This window comes from Eurosta solidaginis, chromosome 1 (genome assembly GCF_040869045.1).
Source record: "Eurosta solidaginis isolate ZX-2024a chromosome 1, ASM4086904v1, whole genome shotgun sequence".
Classification (NCBI taxonomy): Eukaryota; Metazoa; Arthropoda; class Insecta; order Diptera; family Tephritidae; genus Eurosta; species Eurosta solidaginis.
The window spans coordinates 7,478,689-7,498,783 of NC_090319.1; the positions used below are offsets into that span (position 1 = coordinate 7,478,689).

Below are 20,095 nucleotides of genomic sequence, written 5' to 3' on the forward strand. Positions count from 1 at the left end.
ATAGGTGGACGTCTTTTCGAGATATCGCCATAAAGGTGGACCAGGGGTGACTCTAGAATGCGTTTGTACGATATGGGTATCAAATGAAAGGTGTTAATGAGTATTTGAAAAGGGAGTTGGCCTTAGTTCTATAGGTGGACGCCTTTGCGAAATATCGCCATAAAAGTGGACCAGGAGTGACTCTAGAATGTTTTGTACGGTATGGGTATCAAATGAAAGGTGTTAATGAGTATTTGAAAAGGGAGTGGGCCTTAGTTCTATAGGTGGACGCCTTTTCGAGATATCACCATAAAGGTGGACCAGGGGTGACTCTAGAATGCGATTGTACGATATGGGTATCAAATGAAAGGTGTTAATGAGTATTTTAAAAGGGAGTGGACCTTAGTTCTATAAGTGGACGCCTTTTAGAGATATCGCCATAAAGGTGGACCAGGAGTGACTCTAGAATGTGTTTGTACGATATGGGTATCAAATGAAAGGGGTTAATAAGTATTTTAAAAGCGAGTGGGCATTAGTTCTATAGGTGGACGCCTTTTCGAGATATCCCCATAAAGGTGGACCAGGGGTGACTCTAGAATGTGCTTGTACGATATGGGAATCAAATGAAAGGTGTTAATGAGTATTTTAAAAGGGAGTGGGCCTTAGTTCTATAGGTGTACGCCTTTTCGAGATATCGCCATAAAGGTAGACCAGAGGTGACTCTAGAATGTGTTTGTACGATATGGGATTCAAATGAAAGGTGTTAATGAGTATTTTAAAAGGGAGTGGGCCTTAGTTCTATAGGTGGACTTTTTTTCGAGATATCGCCATAAAGGTGGACCAGGGGTAACTCTAGAATGTGCTTGTACGTTATGGGAATCAAATGAAAGGTGTTAATGAGCATTTTAAAAGGGAGTGGGCCTTAGTTCTATAGGTGGTCGCCTTTTCGAGATATCGACATAAAAGTAGACCAGGGGTGACTCTAGAATGTGTTTGTACTATATGGGTACCAAATGAAAAGTGCTAATGATTATTTAAAAGGGAGTGGGCCTTAGTTCTATAGATGGAAGCTTTTTCGAGATATCGCCATAAAGGTGGACCAGGGGTAACTCTATAACGTGTTTGTACGATATGGGTATCAAATTAAAGGTACTAATGAGGGTTTTAAAAGGGAATGGCCCTTAGTTGTATGTGTGAAGGCGTTTTCGAGATATCGACCAAAATGTGGACCAGGGTGACCCAGAACATCATCTTTCGGGTACCGCTAATTTATTTATATATGTAATACCACGAAACTGTTCCTGCCAAGATTCCAAGGACTTTTGATTTCGCCCTGCAGAAATTTTTCATTTTCTTCTACTTAATATGGTAGGTGTGACACCCATTTTACAAAGTTTTTTCCAAAGTTATGTTTTGCGTCAACAAACCAATCCAATCACCATGTTTCGTCCCTTTTTTCGTATTTGGTATAGAATGATGGTATTTTTTAATTTTTCGAAATTTTCGATATCGAAAAAGTGGGCGTGGTCATATTCGGATTTCGCCCATTTTTAACACCAAGATAAAGTGAGTTCAGATAAGTACGTGAACTAAGTTAAGTAAAGATATATCGGTTTCTGCTCAAGTTATCGTGTTAACGGCCGAGCGGAAGGTCAGACGGTCGACTGTGTATAAAAACTGGGCGTGGCTTCAACCGATTTCGCCCATTTTCATAGAAAACTGTTATCAACATAGAAGCTTTGCCTTTACCAAATTACATAAGGATTGATACATTTTTGTTCGACTTATGGCATTAAAGGTATTCTAGACAAATTAAATGAAAAAGGGCGGAGCCACGCCTCTTTAGAAATTTTCCTTATTTTTGTATTTTGTTGCACCATATCATTACTGGAGTTGAATGTTGACATAATTTACTTATATACTGTAAAGGTATTTTTTCTTAAAATTTGACTTTTAAAATTTTTTCTTAAAAGGTGGGCGTTTTTTCATCCGATTCTGCTAATTTTTATTAAGCACACATATAGTAATAGGTGTAATGTTCTTGCCAAATTTCATCATGATATCTTCAACGGCTGTCAAATTAAAGCTTGCAAAACTTTGAAATTACCTTTTTTTAAAAGTGGACGCCCATTGTTCAAAATTTTACTAGGTTTCGATTCTGCGTCATAAGTTCAACCCGCGTGCCAAGTTTTATCGCTTTATCCGACTTTGGTAATGAATTATCGCGCTTTTTTGATTTTTCGAAATTTTCGATATCGAAAAAGTGGGCGTGGTTATAGTCCGATATAGTTCATTTTAAATAGCGATCTGAGATGAGTGCCCAGGAACCTACATACCAAATTTCATCAAGATAGCTCAAAATTTAGTCTAGTTATCGTGTTAACGGACAGACGGACGGACGGACATGGGTCAATCAAATTTTTTTTCAATACTGATGATTTTGATATATGGAAGTCTATATCTATCTCGATTCCTTTATACCTGTACAACCAACAGTTATCCAATCAAAGTTAATATACTCTGTGAGCTCTGCTCAATTGAGTATAATAATCAACTATATTATGACTTATCCTGTTTGGTTGATTTTCCGACAGGGTGGATAAATATATATATATAAATATACATCAACTATATTATCTTTAAAAGCTCTTTCCTGAAAATTGTCCTTGGTTGTTATTTCTTGTTGCCACATATAACATATAAAAACCTTTTTAATTCATTTCGTTTTATTTTGTAAACCACAAAAACGTCTTAAAAGATAAATTTTGTATTACATATAAAAGGTACTTGTTTTCAGTCAATTTCATTTCTTAGTTTAACATCTTCGCGTTCATTTTTTTAGCATTTTTATTTGCGGTTCAATATTATGACTTTTAAAAGTAGAGTCAGCTTTTTTGATAGGAGAAATAGTTTTCCAAAAAACTTCTGGAGGAAGCTTAGAAATGTCTTCAAAATATGTCTTAAATTCTAAAAACTTCAATTACCTATACTCGGTAACAATAGCCGTGTTTTGTTTTACACGCGTATACGTTTCGTTTGCGCGTCAAAAAAAAACGCCTATCCTCGCTTAGGAGACCCATCTAGCGGCAGGGGTTAAGCAACTAGCTACAGCTACAGGGTGTACTGAAAAGCTGTGTATAACACAGGGATGCACCTTAACGTTAAGCTAATCGTTTATCAAAAAATTTCCACCGTTTCCGTTGAAACACTTCGAAATATTATCGATAAAGAAATTATCAAGATAAATTGTATCTCGTTTTTAACCGAAACGAAAAGCTTTCGTTAACGTTAAAAACGTTAACAAAAACGTGATACTTTATGTTTGAATTGTGCTGGCAATGCTATAGCCGTAAGGTGGCAACAACGAGCGCACATACACACACAAACTCTATGTAATTTGTTTGTGTAATTCGTTGGTGGTAATGTCAAAAATACTCTGAGAAATGTTTGTACTGTCAAAATTCATGAGAAAAGTTGCAATCAGCTTGGCTAATGCTTTCACCTTTAATGACTCCGCCATCAATCAGCTTTGCCAGCATAGTTTGAAATTAATAATCAACATAAACGATTTGATTTCGTTTGGATATGGCAGAAAACGAAACGAAATCATTTCGTTAATTTGACGATCTTAACGTTAATAAACGAAACGAAATGACTTCGTTTCGTTTATTAACGTTGATTATCGTAACGAAATGATATCGTTTCGTTGGTTAAGCATGCCTGGTATAACATATAGCTGAATCAGTTGTGATAGATAGTAGACGCGCATAGAATACATGGAATTAGTGCAGAGGGTGAAACATGGACACATATTTCAGTTACATCTGAGTATAATGCATTGTTTACTATGGTATAATGCGTATTGAAATTTAGTAGGAAAAAATTTATGCGCAACAATTTTAGAGGTGTATTTAAAGTTTGTCGCTCAGCAGTCCATATAAAGTTTAAGCGTTAACGTACATATATAGACGTGAAAAAAAAAAACACAGCTAATATCCCGCACAATTTTCTGATCGATTGTGTGTGAAAAATGTTGCAAGACCATATGCAAAGAACAACTTCTTTGGGATACATGAAACTTAGGTTTTGTAGTACAACATTAAAATCAAAACGCTTTTTAATTTGATCACACAGTTCACTATAAAAAATAATAAAATCTTGTTTAAATTTGAGTTCTTGCTCGGAAACATTAGAGGCAGTCTTAAATCGTCATTTTTCATTACAAAATCGTCCAATCGTCATTCTAAGGCTGAGTAACACAGCACTGTGCTGTGTTTTTGTGTTAACACTCAGTAATGTGCGGCACGCACACGCACACTTATCGACTAATTTATAACACAGCGGCACAAAGCTGACTGTTTCTATAGCACAGAGAATGACACTCAGATCGTAAGTGCACATTCATACATACATAGTCCATTGTGCTTGTGTTTTGCTTGTGTTGATGGTACTCATAATCTTGCCTGTGTATTAGGTTTAAAAGATGTGGGCACAAAATGTATACTCTAAGTTGAAAATGTTCTATTTAAACAAAAGTTGTGGTTATATAACTTAGATTCCCTAAACATTGAAGTATAAAAGAAGATAAATGTTGCCATGATTTACTTTTCTAAATGGCGTCAAACGTGGCGTTAGAGGTAAGTAACACAGCACTGTGCTCTGATATTGTGCCAACACTCATATCGACTTTCGATAATCACAATTGTGTCAACACAATGTGTTAACACTGCAAAGTGTGTCTGTGCTACTGTGTTAACACCATGGCGCAACGATACAAGGTGGCAGCATGGAACAGCTGATTATAAACTTTTTTTATATGATTTGATACATCAACTTCCGGTGCCGTACGATTTTGACATTTGTCCATCGAATTTACAAAAACAAAGTACATGGAATTTTTATTTATGTTTGTAGGTATGTCACCATGCTGCCACCTTGTATCATTCCGCTATGGTTAACACTCAAAAAATAGTGTCATTACCCACCACTACGTCATTCTAGTTGAAAATCATCAAAATGACGACGGCGTCGTCAATCTGTCAACGCTCTGGGTTACCATTGTTGTTTCGGTTGAAAACGGCCAATTGGGGTTCTGTGCAGAGACGCCAAAGATAGAAACAGGGTTTATGTAGTCACAAAAGTGTTGCTCCTGTTCCACAGCAATTTAATTTTATATCATGGCCAAAAGTGTTCAGTTTAGAGTTATTGATTTTCATTAAAAGTTTAATTTATTACGGAGGGTTATACTGTTTTCACACAGACGGCTTATTGAATAATAAAGGCAGTTTTCTAAATTAAGACGCTTATTGAGCTCAATCTTCCCCACAAAATTCGAATCTATTATTATTTCATTAGTAGCTAATCGAATGCCTAATGAAGTCAAAAGCACAATGCAACTCTGTTGGCAGCGTTCCGCTTCCGTTTCCGCTTCTTAGTTTTCAAAGCAAATGTCATTGTCTGCATGGCGGAACGATACAAGGTGGCCGCATCGAACAGCTGATTATAACCTTTTTTATTTGATTTGATACATCAACTACCGGCGCAGTACGATTTTGACATTTGTCCATCGAATTTACAAGTACGTGGAATTTTTTTTGTTTGTAGGTATGTCACCATGCTCCCACCTTGTATCGTTCCGCCATGATTGTCTGTCTCATCCTTCATACTAATCGAGCAGTTAATTCTGTGTGAAAGCAAAAAATTTGCGATTTCATTAGCAGGTGAAATGAGATCATTAAGTTTCTGTGTGAAAACAGTATTACTCCTGCAGGAGACTTTCACAGCTACAAAAATTAAGGCGGATTTACACAGTCGCTTTGGTTGTGTTGCATTCATTAATTCATCTATCGGGCGAAGTATCGAAAAATTTACATAAATGCTTTGGTTGCGTGCCCCCGCTTTGACAACGCCATACGAAAAACAATGAAACGCCGTACGTTATCTTTGCTTTGAAGCGACCAAACCCTTTATATAATTTTGCCCTTATGCATTTGTGCAAACAGCCTTAGAAGTGAAATTGTTTTTTTACCGTATGTTTCCGCATTGTTGTTTTTGTAGATTTTATTGTTGTTGTTGTAGCAATGCTCGCCCCACCTAATAGCCGCGACCGATCACAAATTGTCATCAATATCCTCTACCGGGAGTCCAAGGAAACTGGCCGTTTCAACAGGGGTGGACCATAAGGAAAGGGGTGTTAGAGGCGTTGGTTCCACATTACAATTAAAGAGATGGTTGGTGTCATGTGGGGACACATTGCAAGCGGGGCATACATTTTGTATGTCGGGGTTGATTCTGGATAGGTAAGAGTTTAACCTGTTACAGTATCCAGAACGAAGTTGAGCAAGAGTGACACGCGTTTCCCTGGGAAGTATGCGTTCCTCTTCCACGAGTTCTGGATATTTTTCTTCAAGTACTGGATTCACCGGGCAATTCCCGACATAAAGGTCCGACGCCTGTCTATGGAGTTCACCAAGGACCTGCTTGTGTTTTTTCGCTTCATACGGCTGGGTTCTCAGGTGCCGTATTTCCTCAAAATGCTTACGGAGATGACTCCTTAGGCCCCTAGGCGGTTCTGGTTCGTCAATCAGATGTCTGTTGGGATGCCCAGGTTTCTGGGTATTCAACAGAAACTGTTTGGTCAGCATCTCATTTCTCTCCCTGATGGGGAGTATTCTCGCCTCATTATGCAGATGGTGTTCTGGGGACATAAGAAGACAGCCCGTGGCGATTCTGAGAGCAGTATTTTGGCAGGCCTGTAGTTTCTTCCAGTGGGTAGTATTTGGGCTTGGCGACCATATGGGTGACGCGTAGCACGTAATCGGCTGGCTAATTGCTTTGTATGTGGTCATGAGCGTTTCTTTATCTTTTCCCCAGGTACTGCCAGCAAGGGATTTGAGGATTTTATTACGGCTCTGAATTCTCGGAACAATTGCGGTTGTGTGCGCACCAAAATGTAGATCCTGATCAAACGTCACACCCAAGATTTTGGGGTGTAGGACAGTCGGTAGCGTAGTGCCATCGACGTGGATGTTCAATATGGTCGACATTTGGGGCGTCCATGTTGTAAATAAGGTCGCGGAAGATTTAGTCGGTGACAATGCCAGGTTTCGCGAGGCGAAAAAACTGGAGAGATCAGGGAGATAGCCGTTTATTTTATTGCATAGCTCATCGATCTCTGGGCATGGGCCTGCGGCCATTATTGTGTAGTCATCGGCGTAGGAAACGATTGTGACTCCTTCCGGTGGTGAAGGTAGCTTAGATATGTAGAAATTGAACAAAAGTGGGGATAGGACACCACCTTGTGGCACCCCTTGTTTAATTCTCCTTGGTTTTGATGTTTCGTTTCTGAATTGCACCGATGCCTGCCGACCACCCAGATAATTTGCGGTCCACCTTTTAAGACATGGGGGAAGGGTAGACCCTTCCAGGTCTTGCAGTAATGAGCCATGGTTGACCGTATCAAAGGCTTTTGATAGGTCTAGCGCTACGAGTACTGTTCTATGGTGGGGGTATTGATTCAAACCGCAATTTATCTGGGTGCTAATGACATTTAGCGCGGAGGTAGTGCTATAGAGTTTTCTGAAGCCATGCTGATGAGGGGCTAGCTGCAAATGTGCTTGGAAATAAGGGAGCAAAATGGCTTCAAGCGCCTTTGCCACTGGCGATAGAAGAGATATCGGACGATATGACTCACCTACGTTATCTGGTTTCCCAGGCTTTAGTAGCGGGACCACCTTGGCCATTTTCCATTTCTCGGGTATGGCAAAGGTGGAGAGAGACAGGTTGAAGACATGCGCTAAATATTTGAAACCCTCTTTCCCTAGGTTTTTAAGCATCGGCATGGCTATGCCGTCTGGGCCCACTGCTTTGGATGGTTTAGCGCAACCAATGGCGTCCTCAACCTCTCTAGCGGTGATGGTGATTGGTGACGCGCTGAATTTGTGTTTATGTGCGTGTCTATTGGCTCTCCGTCTATCTTTGTCGACCGTAGGATGCATTATATATTGTCGGCAGAAAGCGCTCGCGCATTTTTCCGCATCCGACAGCACCTTATCACCAAAGGCGATGGAAAATTTGTCTTTGTGCTTTGTCGGATTCGATAGGGACTTTACGGTGGACCAAAGTTTACCTACACCGGTAGAGAGGTTACAACCTCTTAGGTGCTCTTCCCATTTCGCCCGCTTGTGTTCGTCCACAAGCAATCTGATGCGTTGGTTTATATCCCTTATTTGGGGGTCGCCTGGATCATGCTGTCTTATAAGGTCGCGTTCCCTCGCTAAGCTCGCGGCCTCCGCCGGGAAGTAGGGCCGGATTTCGGGAATTCTCCCGGCGGGAATGAAATGTGCCGAGGCGGATTCAATGACCTTACGGAAGGCACGCTCCCCTTGGCGGACATCAGTCGGGATAGGGAGGGCAGCAAAGCTGCTGTCTGTTGCAGATTTATATTCTTCCCACTTTTCTGTAGATTTTATTCATTGTTTTGGATACGTTATGACTAAGAGACTTATTTTTTGTGGAATATGTTTGTAATTTTTGCGTTTTCTTCATTTTTATGAAATTTTCAAGATTTTTAGGTTAAGGCACCATTAATCGATCACATTGGAGATGGTTATGGATATGGGCATGGTTACAACTATGGCGTTAAGGGCAAATTAATGGTGACTTACAACCATAAAGCCATAACCAGATAAAACAGCTGATCGAACCTACCTTAGGGAAATGAATGTAATCCATTAATGGTGCCATACCATAACGCTAACGCCATAACCATACCATAGCCAACCAATTGGTTTTTGGTTTCTCGTCATATCCATAACCTTGAGTTGGTGAATTTAATAACTTTTTGTAGATTTTATTTATTGTTTTGGAAACGTTATGACTAAGAGACTTATTTTTTGTGGAATATGTTTGTAATTTTTTGCGTTTTCTTCGTTTTTATGAACGCGATGTTTAGGTTAAATCACCATTAATCGATCACATTGGAGATGGTTATGGACATGGGTATGGTTACGACTATGGCGTTAGAGTTAAGGAAGTTTAATTCACACTTTAGGGTTAAAGGCCAAATTAAACTTCCCTAACCCTAACGCCATAGTCGTAACCATACCCATATCCATCTCCAATGTGATCGATTAATGGTGCCTTAACCTAAAAATCGTGCATATTTCATAAAAATGAAGAAAACGCAAAAAATTACAAATATATCCCACAAAAAATAAGTCTCTTAGTCAAAACGTATATAAAACAATAAACAAAATATACAAAAAGTTAATAAATTCACCAACTCCAATATTTTTAGGTTGTAAGGTGGGTTTCGTCGAAGGCTGGGGTAGCACGCAGCCAATCCAGAGTCGAAAAAGGACACCTATTTCCTTTTAAAATGAACACACGTCGATTTGTTGTTGGTATTTTGGTAAAACATACCGTTGCAGAGAGGTAGACCTGGCCGAGGAATGGAAGGTGGACTGTAACCGAAGGTTGGTGAGTCGGTGTATCGATTTCCCCATACGACCGGAGGTCGGTGGAATCGATGCACGTCACAAGTGGGCAGCTGGAGGATTGCAGCGGGCCGGTGAATATGGCTGGTGGATAGTTTTTCAAGCAACCGAAGGTTGGTGAAACAGATACATGTCGTTGGCTGACAATTTGGTGGATTGCGACGAACCGGTGAATACGGAGGGGGCTCGTTGGATCGATTTCCAAGCAACCGAAGGTTGGTGAAACCGATACAGGTCCCTGGTTTACAAGTTGGCGGATAACGGCGGGTCGGTGAATACGGCCGGTGGACACGGCAGGTGGATCGATTTCCAAGCAACCGAAGGTTGGTGAAACCTATACAAGTCCGTGGTTGACAAGTTGGCGGATTAGGCCGGGTCGGCGAATACGGCCGGTGGACACGGCATGTGGATCATTGGATCGATTTCCAAGCAACCGAAGATTGGTGAAACCGATACAAGTCACTGGTTGACAAGGCGGATTACAGCGGGTCAGTGAATACGACCGGTGGATTCCGGTGAGTCGGTGGATTATTGGATCGATCTGCAAGCAACCGAAGGTTGGTGAAACCGATACAAGTCCCTGGTTGACAAGGCGGATTACGGCGGGTCGGTGGATTCCGGTGAGTCGGTGGACACGGCAGGTGAATTTTTGGATTGATTTTCAAGCAACCTAAGGTTGCTGAAATCAATACAAGTCACTGTTTGACAAACTGGTGGACTATGGTGAGCCGGATGGTGTTTCGATTTCCGAGCAACCAAAGGTTGGTGAAACCGATACACGTCACCAATTAATAAGGTGGTGACTTTCGGTGAACCGGGAGTTCGTTACTGAGCCCAATTTATTCGGTGGTATCTTCCCGTAGATGGGGAGATGACTCATCAGTGTCGGAGGGAAACTGTGAGGTGGAAATTAAATCTCCTCACTCACTACTCCATGGACACACAAAAAGGAAGCGACCAAGGTCGCCTACTTCGAACAGGATCGAAGATACCAGACAAGGTAAAGGCATCCGCTCACACGCATGGGGTGTGGATCTTACCTTTCTGGTGGCTAAGCTTTCGATAATCATGAAATGCAGATTATTTGTGCTTAAGTAGAAGTGGATATGAAAAGGTTGAGAATTAAACGCCATCTTAGCTAGACGATCGGTGCGCGAATGAAATGCTTGCCCATTATTACTTGCATTTGTCAGTGACAGTCATTCGCTTGCAGCCAGCTGTTACAGTGGTGGCGTTTGTAATAGGGACAGTGAGTTGGTTACAGGGGGTGCATCTAGAAAATACTTGTAATGCAGGTAAAACGGCATTACAAGGTTATGGATATGGCGAAAAACAAAAAAACAATTGGTTGGCTATGGTATGGTTATGGCGTTAGCGTTATGGTATGGCACCATTAATCGATTACATTGATTTCCATTAGGTAGGTTCGATCAGCTGTTTTATCTGGTTATGGTTTTAAAGGCCAAATTAAACTTTCTTAACCCTATCGCCATAGTCGGAACCATACCCATATCCATATCCATCTCCAATGTGATCGATCAATGGTGCCTTAGCCTAAAAATCGGTCAAATTTCATAAAAATGAAAACGCAAAAAGATACAAATATATTCCACAAAAAATAAGTCTCTTAGTCAAAACGTATCCAAAACAATAAATAAAATATATAAAAAGTTAATAAATTCACCAACTCAAATATTTTTAGGTTATGGATATGGCGAAAAACCAAAACACTTGGTTGGCTATGATATGGTGATGGCGTTAGCGTTATGGTATGGCACCATTAATCGATTACATTGATTTCCATAAGGTAGGTTCGATCAGCTGTTTGATCTGGTTACGGTTATATGGTTATAAGTCACCATTAATTAGTTCTTAAGGAAGTTTAAGCGGGAGTCATTGGTGCCGTTTGTCATATCGCTGTAGTCGTATCCCTAATGTAATCAGCTGTTTATCGTTACGACGGTAAACCAAAAACCAATTGGTTGCCTAAAAACGTCGTTGGTTTTCGTGCGCTAACATACGTTGCTCGTTTTTATTAGGTTGACATGAAATCAGCAATATCATAACCATTGTTTGCTATATAGTTTGGCAGCTTAAGTAGAGGTTATGTTGCGAATAGAGTGGAAGGCAGTGGACTAGGCAGTCGAATGTCATATAATGAAGGAATGGTGTTCGGAGATTTTTCAAAGTAAAAAAAAAAAAAAGATAAAAGCTTTAATATAAATAAAACTATTGTTTTAATAACAACAAAAACGCCATATATATTCTGTATACATAAATTTGTAAGGATTATCTTACTTTAAAATTTGAATTAAATAATCTAAAGTTTTTTTTTGAAACTGAGTCGAGAACTGTGCGTGTGAATGTGCGATTTTCACCAATCAGCTGTTAGTTGCGCTACTTGGTAAAATTTACAATGATCATAACTGTATGGCTCGCCCAAGATTGAAAAAATTTTGCGTAGTAGGATATAGTCATGGTTCAATTATATGGTTGGCTCATCTGTAAAGCAACAAAATATGTCTGTTCAAATTGCCAAAATCTGTGTATTGGTGTTGGGGCGAATGGTATGGAATGGAAACATAAAACTTAGCAGTTTTTGTATGTGAAAGAAAATGTTGCCAATGCCCTGCAAAAACGCTCCACGTCATTTTACTAGTCATTTTACGGTCATTGTGACTTTCTGCAGCGGTTATATTCATAGTCATTTTTGCATGGCGTGATTAGGTTTTGTGACCAAATTTTCCGTTTCGTTCCTATTAATGTGATCGTGCATTCCGCTCCCACTTATAGGATGTGAGCATAGCACTGTGCTGCTCACACACGTCACAATGCTCGTCAAATGGCGGTCATTTTTCCGTCAATTAACTCTACGTTTTCGAGCCATTTGACAATCAATTTTACTGCGGTTTTACCATTTATATAACCGCCATATAACGTGAATGTTACCTGCAGATTTACTTTACCTGGAGCAGCCATATAAATAGAATATGAACCAAAAAAATTGAATTTTCAATATTTATTATTTTTTATTATATTTACATGAAATTGGAACTTATATTAATACAGTTCATACAAAAAAGAAGTAAGTACTTTAATAATAAATAAACTCGCTTAATTGGTTTTTGTTTTCCAATTGAAATCTTTTCTAAGCGAGCAGAAAATAATTTTAAGCTTTAGAAAAAAAGTCCAATAATTTCAATAATCTACAACTTAAAGCTCAGTAGAAATTCAGATTAGGTTTACTCTTTTTTCAGATCAAGAATATTCAAAGGTGTCGTGGAATCCGATTGCTGACGTAATTGAATTTGAAAGTAATAAAGTATAGTATGAACCTAAAAATGTAGGACTAGTGATTGAGTCAGACTTATTATTGTTCTAAATCTAATCATTCAAGCAATAATTCTGCAACCCTTAGCAGGAGTATTGATTGGTTTTAAGTCTAATTCCAACAGCAATCGGATCACGACATACCTTATTATATATTTACATGAAATTGTAAGTTAAATTAATAAGTTGATATAAAGAAAAGTAATTATTTTAATAACAAATAAACTCGCATTATTGGTTTTTGTTTTCCAATTGAAATCTTTTCCAAGCGAACAGAAAATAATTTTAAGCTTTAGAAAAACTACAATTATTTGAATAATCTACAAATTCAGATTAGGTTAACTTTTTTTTTTCAGATCAAGAATATTCAAAGGTGTCGTGGAATCAGATTGCTGTCGTAATTGGCGAACTTAAAAATGTACGACTAGTAATTGAGTCAGACTTATTATTGTTCTAAATCTAATCATTCCAGCAATATATCTGCTACCCTTAGCAGAAGTATTGATTGGTTTCAAATCTAATTCCAACAGCAATCGTTCCACGACATACTTTATTATATATGTACATGAAATTGTAACTTAAATTAATACAGTTCATATAAAGAAAAGTAAGTATTTTAATAATAAACTCGCTTAACTGGTTTTCGTTTTCCAATTGAAATCTTTTCCAAGCGAACAGAAAATAATTTTAAGCTTTAGAAAAAACTCCAACTATTTGAATAATCTACAACTTAAAGCTTAGTAGAAATTCAGATTAGGTTGACTTTTTTTTCAGATCAAGAATGGATGGATAGATGGGTTAAAGTGGTTTTCGTATGTTATTCAACAACTCACCCTATACCATCATCACATCCTTCTCATCGATTTTGAATATGTGTACTGTTTCAGTATTCAGACCCAGTTCGTTTGGTGCAATATTTTCGATTTGATGAATATGTATACTATCCGTTAGGCAGACAATTAAGTGCGTTCGATTCATTCATATACTGTGGGTATTTGAGCCGTAGACGCAATGGCAGATATTTTGATTCTTTTTGAAGTGTAACATTTGTAAACAGTTGGGTTTCTCTGCTGTCACTATCACCACTATAGAGCTATTGAAGAAACGCTCCACCAAGATAATATGTTGCGATTTACGCGCATAGCTGTAGAGGAAGAAGCATTTTATAAAATTTAATAAAATCAAAAAATGATAGTTGTGTTAAAATGGGGTAACGTATTGTATGTTAAAGTATAGCGAAGTCTCAGCGGCTTTGTCCTGGTCAAAATTGAGTTTGAATAGGTTTTATTCTTCATTCTTAGAAACATGTACGAAGGTACCTGGTAAGATAATAAAAATCCTCAACGCTTTTTTTGCAACTTAAAAAACTCATATTCAAACTTCTGCTTAACTTCCACATATCAATAGCTACCTTTACCACAAGTAGTCACTATTGCTTCTACGCCTATACTATTGTTTCCTACATCGATGAGCTTTGTAATAAAAAAAAAAACAGCTATCTCCCCAATCTCTCCAGTTTTGTCGCCTCGCGAAACCTGATATGGTTACCAACCAAATCATTGGTGACCTTATTTAAAACATGGCCGCGCCAAATGTCGACCATATGACATTACCCAGAACTGTAACAAATATTTAATATAATTCGATAAATCGGCAGTACTTGGGGTAAATATAAATAGACGTTTGCATGGTACGCGTCTCCGATATGGTCGCCAAGCCTAAAGGTTACTCACTGGAAGAAAATACAGGCCTGCCAAAATGCTGCCCCCAAAACCGCTACGGGCTGCCTTCTTATGTCCTCGGAACACCACCTGCACAATGAAGCGAGAAAACTCCCAATAAGGTAAAGAAATGAAATGCTAGCCAAACAGTTTCTGTAGAATACCCAGAAACCTGGGCATCCCAACAGACATCTGATTGTTGATCCAACACCACTTAAGACGTTAAAGAGTAATCTCCGTAAGCATTATGAGGAAATACGACACCTGAGAACTCAGCCGTATGAAGCAAAAAAACGCAAGCAGGTCCTCAGTGAACTCCACAAACAGGCGTCGTACCTTTATGCTAGGAATTGCCCGGTGAAGTACTCAAAGAACAGTACCCAAAACTTGCGGAAGAGGACCGCATACTCCCCAGGGAAAAGCGAGTCACTCTAGCTCAACTTCGTTCTGGATACTGTAACAGGTTAAACTCTTACCTATCCAGAATCAACCCCGACATACAAAATGTATGCCCCGCTTGCAATGTGTCCCCACATGACAGCAACCATCTCTTTAATTGTAATGTGGAACCAACGCCTCTAACACCCCTTTCATTATAGTCCACCCCTGTTGAAACAGCAAGTTTGGACTCCCGTTAGAGGATATCGATGACAATTTGTGATCGGTCGCACCTATTAGGTGGGGCGACGCACTGCTACAACAACAACTATCTCGGGAACGATTAATATCATCACTTTAAACCTCCTAAGCCATCCCGCCCCACCCCCTATTTACACGAGGAACTTGGGGTCGCCATTACACATTACACTGAACGAGGCCACGGCGACGTTACTGATCAGTTTAACGCCTTACAGGTAGTTGGCAAAAGAAACGGCATATACGACCAGAAGGCACTCGAAGACGATGCCTCAAAACTACAACCAAAAGCAATAATTATCATTTCACTGACACAAATTTTATAGTTTTTTCTTCCGGAGTTGGACACAACCTTTTCATAATATTACTTAACAATTTAAGATTAGACATTTTTTTCAATTTGTATTTTGACTTACCAGCAACAACAGCATCATGTAACGAACCTCAGTTTCTTCCAAAAAATTTTCGGCACCGCCACGTAAAATCAATGTACATGTTCTATCATTAACGCAACCTTTAAATAATTATAAACTATAAAAATGAAATTAATGTCAAACCCACTATCAAATCTTGGAAAATGTTGAAACGCTCACCACCAACCTGACGTTCTTCAAAGTAATCACATTGACCCAAAACACTTAATATAATATCATTAGCTGTAGTCATAACAGCACCCCCACAAGCTTTCATTCTTCGTTTCCAATCTTCTTCTGGTACATGAACAGCACAGAACATATCACAATCTGCAAAATACTGTGTAGCAACATCAATTGGTAGTTTAGAAAACACAACATTGGCGCCTTACTTAGCTAGTTTATTGTACAGGAGACGCCATTCAGCATCAACAGTTTTCTGATACTCTTGGACATTGCTGTGGCAGAGCATTTTTCCAATAAAGCACTTTGTTGTTCCTTTGATTGGCGCTTCGACATGTACAGCCATGTCATATTTTATCATGCATAATTGTAATGATTTACGTATAGCTTTAATGATGATACGTGCATGCACGCCTTCCTCAACATATGGTTTAACTACTGAAGTGGTGCCATCGCCGACCTGATAAGAGAAACATTTTTATTCTACACATTCTAATATAACAAAAAACTTACCTCAGCATCTTGAGATTTGGCGATGTCGATTAGATTTTTACGGCTGGATGGACAATATCCAATAGTTTCATAATTGTTGCCCCATCATTTGAAATTGTGGCCTTACCACTGGAATCAACAATATGCTTGTCCATACTACGTGAACCCAATGTAGTGCGTACAGCGTCCACAATTGAATGCGAGGCATTGATGTTGGATATGACTTGAGGTTTACCTTGAGAGCTATCGGTACCCAAACATTTTTTACACAAATACTCATGTACCCAATACAAGTTCAGGACGTTCATATTTATCGACACGCTGTCCGGTGTGGCCCAAATGTTGGAAATATGCAGTTGGCACTGTTGAGAAAAAATATTGATAATGAACACAAGTAAAAGTGAAAGATTTTTTTTTACCATCTGTTGTTACTTTACACATTAGACATTGGAAACGAAGACCAGCATCTACAAGTTGCATATGAGCCTTGCAACGATTACATCTAATTGCACCCAATTCACCAAAATTTACAATGGGTGGCTCATATTCACCATCAACCGTGCGTGCCATTGGTGAGACGGCAAGTGTACTGGACAAAGCTGTTGTTTTTAATAAATCAGCTGTTGCAGGTATGCAATACAAAGACGACCTGCAAAGAAGAAAGATCAATGTAATTGCCAAACAAAACATTAATTTCGATTATCGATACCTAACGTAACGTGGCGAGAAGTTACCCTGATCTTCTACCACATATTTTGTGGTCACCAATGGTGGTAATAAACCCTGTTCATTAGTAATAAAAGCACCACCAGGGTTTTTTTGATTTTCAATGATAACGCTCATCGGATTTGGTATCTGATCGGGATCTAAACGGCGTTGGGCTTGATCATACTGTTGCGGCTGTTGATATTTACCAGTAACAGGTGCAGGTGGTTGCTAAAGAAAATAACACAAAAATAATCATCAGCAAATTTGTAAATTAGTTGTATTCGCATATATTATAACTAGGGCGTCCGGACGTGTCCGGGTATTGGGGGTTGACCCGGCTTGGGTGGTTGACTGAGCATTGGCATCTGTCCAGGTTGTGTTGGTGGCATTATAAAAGCCATCAATAACAAGTGCCAAGAATATATCCGCGGCATACCTGCCGACCAAAATGATTCAAGGGGTTGTGATTGCCAACCTCACCTACCCGTGGCGAATCCTGTACCTAACAATTTGGTGTGAACAATTGGTGCCAGTTAACCCTCTGAAATAATCCGCGCAATTGTACGCCATCGTGTTGGCATTAATTTGGCAAAATAAAAACCTTTTCATCCTCCTCCCGTGACCATTCTGTCTTCTTTATGCTAGGATCAAGCCATTCGTACCAACGTGCCTTACATTGCTTGGCAGATTTGCGGTGCAGCAGTGATGCAATACGTGACCGCTGGTTTTTGCCATATTTCATTACAGCTGCTTTGAGGATTTCATCCTGAAAGTTTTCAATTTAGTTAATAAACGGCCAAGAGTAACCAGTCGCGTCAAATGCTTACCTCAGTGTTTCTCCACACACCACCTTTTATCATAATTCGCGGCATGGTGCTATATAATTGTGAATTCGGGAAAATTTTAGAATAGCACCCCCGAGTTCGGGGTAAAAATTGGTATCAAATGAAAGAGGGAGTTCTCCCGATCACAAATATATATATTTTAAAGTGCGCAAACTTATAATTTAAAAGTTATTTGTTGTTAAAGTTTGCAAATTTAACAAATTTCTATAGCACTTTAAATTACAATTTACACATCTTTCAAAACCTTAATCCACATACATATCTATATAAATTAGCAACGATAAACTTAAATTGCATTTTTGTATATTTCACATTTCATTTTTGCATTGTTTTTATTTATTATAAATGTTTTTATTAAATCAATCGCACTTTTGTAGCAACATGCACATATATATATATATATATGTATATATATATATTTTATTGACATTACAAAGCTGTGCTCTGCCACATATATATACGTATACACATATGTATAAAATTTGTATAGAAATTTGCAAACTTTAACACCAAATAACTTTTAAGTTATAAGTTTGCGCACTTTAAAATATATATATTTGTGATCTGGAGAGCTCCCTCTTAAGTTTAAATCTTTCCGGAGATATTACACTTAAAACTCTGAAAATTGAAAAAATTTTCCACCACGAAATGTTTTGCTGTCTCTGCTGAATTAGAAATGGCGGATTTTTTTGCACGCAAAAATGACGTATTTTGCTATCCCTATAAAAATAATAGGTGCGAGAGAGCACGATACCTTGTGGGAAAGCTAAATTTGTCAACATGCTATTTCATTTGGGGAATTTTTCATTCCAAATCGTCACCCCTGTCAAAAATTCGTGTGGCTGTGTGCGTTTTTGGTCACACGATTTTTGCAGGGTGTGTTTGTTTCGTTTTGAGTTTGCCATCTCCTTTTGACAATCCCTTCGGCCATGCAATGAAATAATGGTGAGACGAGCCAACCATATAATTGAACCATGGATATGGTCATGATGGAATTATAGAAGGTGGCGCATTGCGCATGTAAACATTAAGGCGGTGACACAATGACATTTTTCATATAGATGCGTTTAACACAAGCTTATGCATTCCAATAACATCGCCACAATCAACCAAGATGTTGCGTTTGTAAATATTGAATATAAAGGAACTTCAGACTTGGCAATTGAAGTTTTCCTGCAAAAATCGTTGGATCATGTGGTCCACTGGAGTACTTACCATTATACTCCACTGTAATGCAGCAATGGACCAACTCATGTTTCTACAAGAACATATTGTAAGCCGATCATTGCTCGTTTTTAACGATTGTAATCACTACACGATGTTTATTGGGCTGTGGGTACTCCATGGATTACTCTGATGTTATGCGGAGGTGGAGTATATGGTCCAGTCCTAGGACATCGCAATGTTAATTGGACCATATCTTTTGTATGAATTGTGGTTAATTTTGGAGTACTCGGTTGGTCCATAGCGAGTACTCAATACATGCTTGCATGTAGTACTCGCGCTTTTTGCAGGGTTATTACGCCTTGCCCATTCACATACAAAATTTTGCGAAGCACTGTTGTAAACATTTTCCCTATGCAACAAAAATACTTGCTAACATATTTTGTGTCGGATTCGATTGTTATATTACAGTTTTTAAGTGCGACAAATGTTAGAAAACTTACCAACCAGTGGGAAAAATAATTTCACTTGTAAAGCGTGCCAACACCCTTAGCCAAAGCAAATTCTTCTTCTTATGATTTGCTTGGAACAATATTGGGGAGTTGGGCACTTTTCAATATCAGATGGCGCCAGAGTCGCTCATTCTACCATTCTCCATAAAAATACATGCAATCTACTCATAAAGGGCGAATTAATGGTGACTTATAACCATAAAGCCATAACCAGATAAATCAGATGATCGAACCTACCTTATGAAAAGCAATGTAATCGATTAATGGTGCCATACCATAACGCTAACGCCATAGCCAATTAATTGGTTTTTGGTTTCTCGCCATATCCATAACCTAAAAATATTTGAGTTGGTGAATTTAATAACTTTTTTTAGATTTTCTTCATTGTTTTGGATACGTTATGACTAAGATACTTATTTTTTGTGGAATATGTTTGTAATTTTTTGCGTTTTCATAATTTTTATGAAATTTTCACGATTTTTAGGTTAAGGCACCATTAATCGATCACATTGAGATGGTTATGGATATGGGTATGGTTACGACTATGGCGTTAGGGTTAAGGAAGTTTAATTTGGCTTTAATGCATAAGCACCCTGCAAAAATTATTGGATTACG

At 38.7% G+C, this 20,095-nt stretch overlaps 1 protein-coding gene across 6 annotated transcripts; it reads right to left on the reverse strand.

The window, feature by feature from the left end:
* Window positions 1–12,511: 12,511 nt before the first annotated feature.
* Window positions 12,512–18,692, reverse strand: LOC137247849 (protein transport protein Sec24C-like). Of its 6 annotated transcripts, none has more exons than XM_067778798.1 (10): window positions 18,415–18,692; window positions 17,787–17,835; window positions 17,561–17,725; window positions 16,961–17,187; window positions 16,671–16,900; window positions 16,273–16,613; window positions 15,969–16,219; window positions 15,757–15,916; window positions 15,580–15,694; window positions 12,512–13,950 (listed from the first exon to the last, which is right to left on the reverse strand). In XM_067778798.1, the coding sequence occupies exons 2-6, from the start codon at window positions 17,829–17,831 to the stop codon at window positions 16,528–16,530; spliced, it is 753 nt and encodes a 250-aa protein (XP_067634899.1). In that variant the 5' UTR covers window positions 17,832–17,835; window positions 18,415–18,692; the 3' UTR covers window positions 12,512–13,950; window positions 15,580–15,694; window positions 15,757–15,916; window positions 15,969–16,219; window positions 16,273–16,527. The 6 variants fall into 6 exon arrangements, with proteins under 6 accessions (XP_067634899.1, XP_067634885.1, XP_067634917.1 ...); XM_067778784.1 differs by having other exon boundaries at window positions 17,787–17,957; window positions 18,413–18,692; XM_067778816.1 differs by having other exon boundaries at window positions 17,635–17,725; window positions 18,415–18,689.
* Window positions 18,693–20,095: the final 1,403 nt, after the last annotated feature.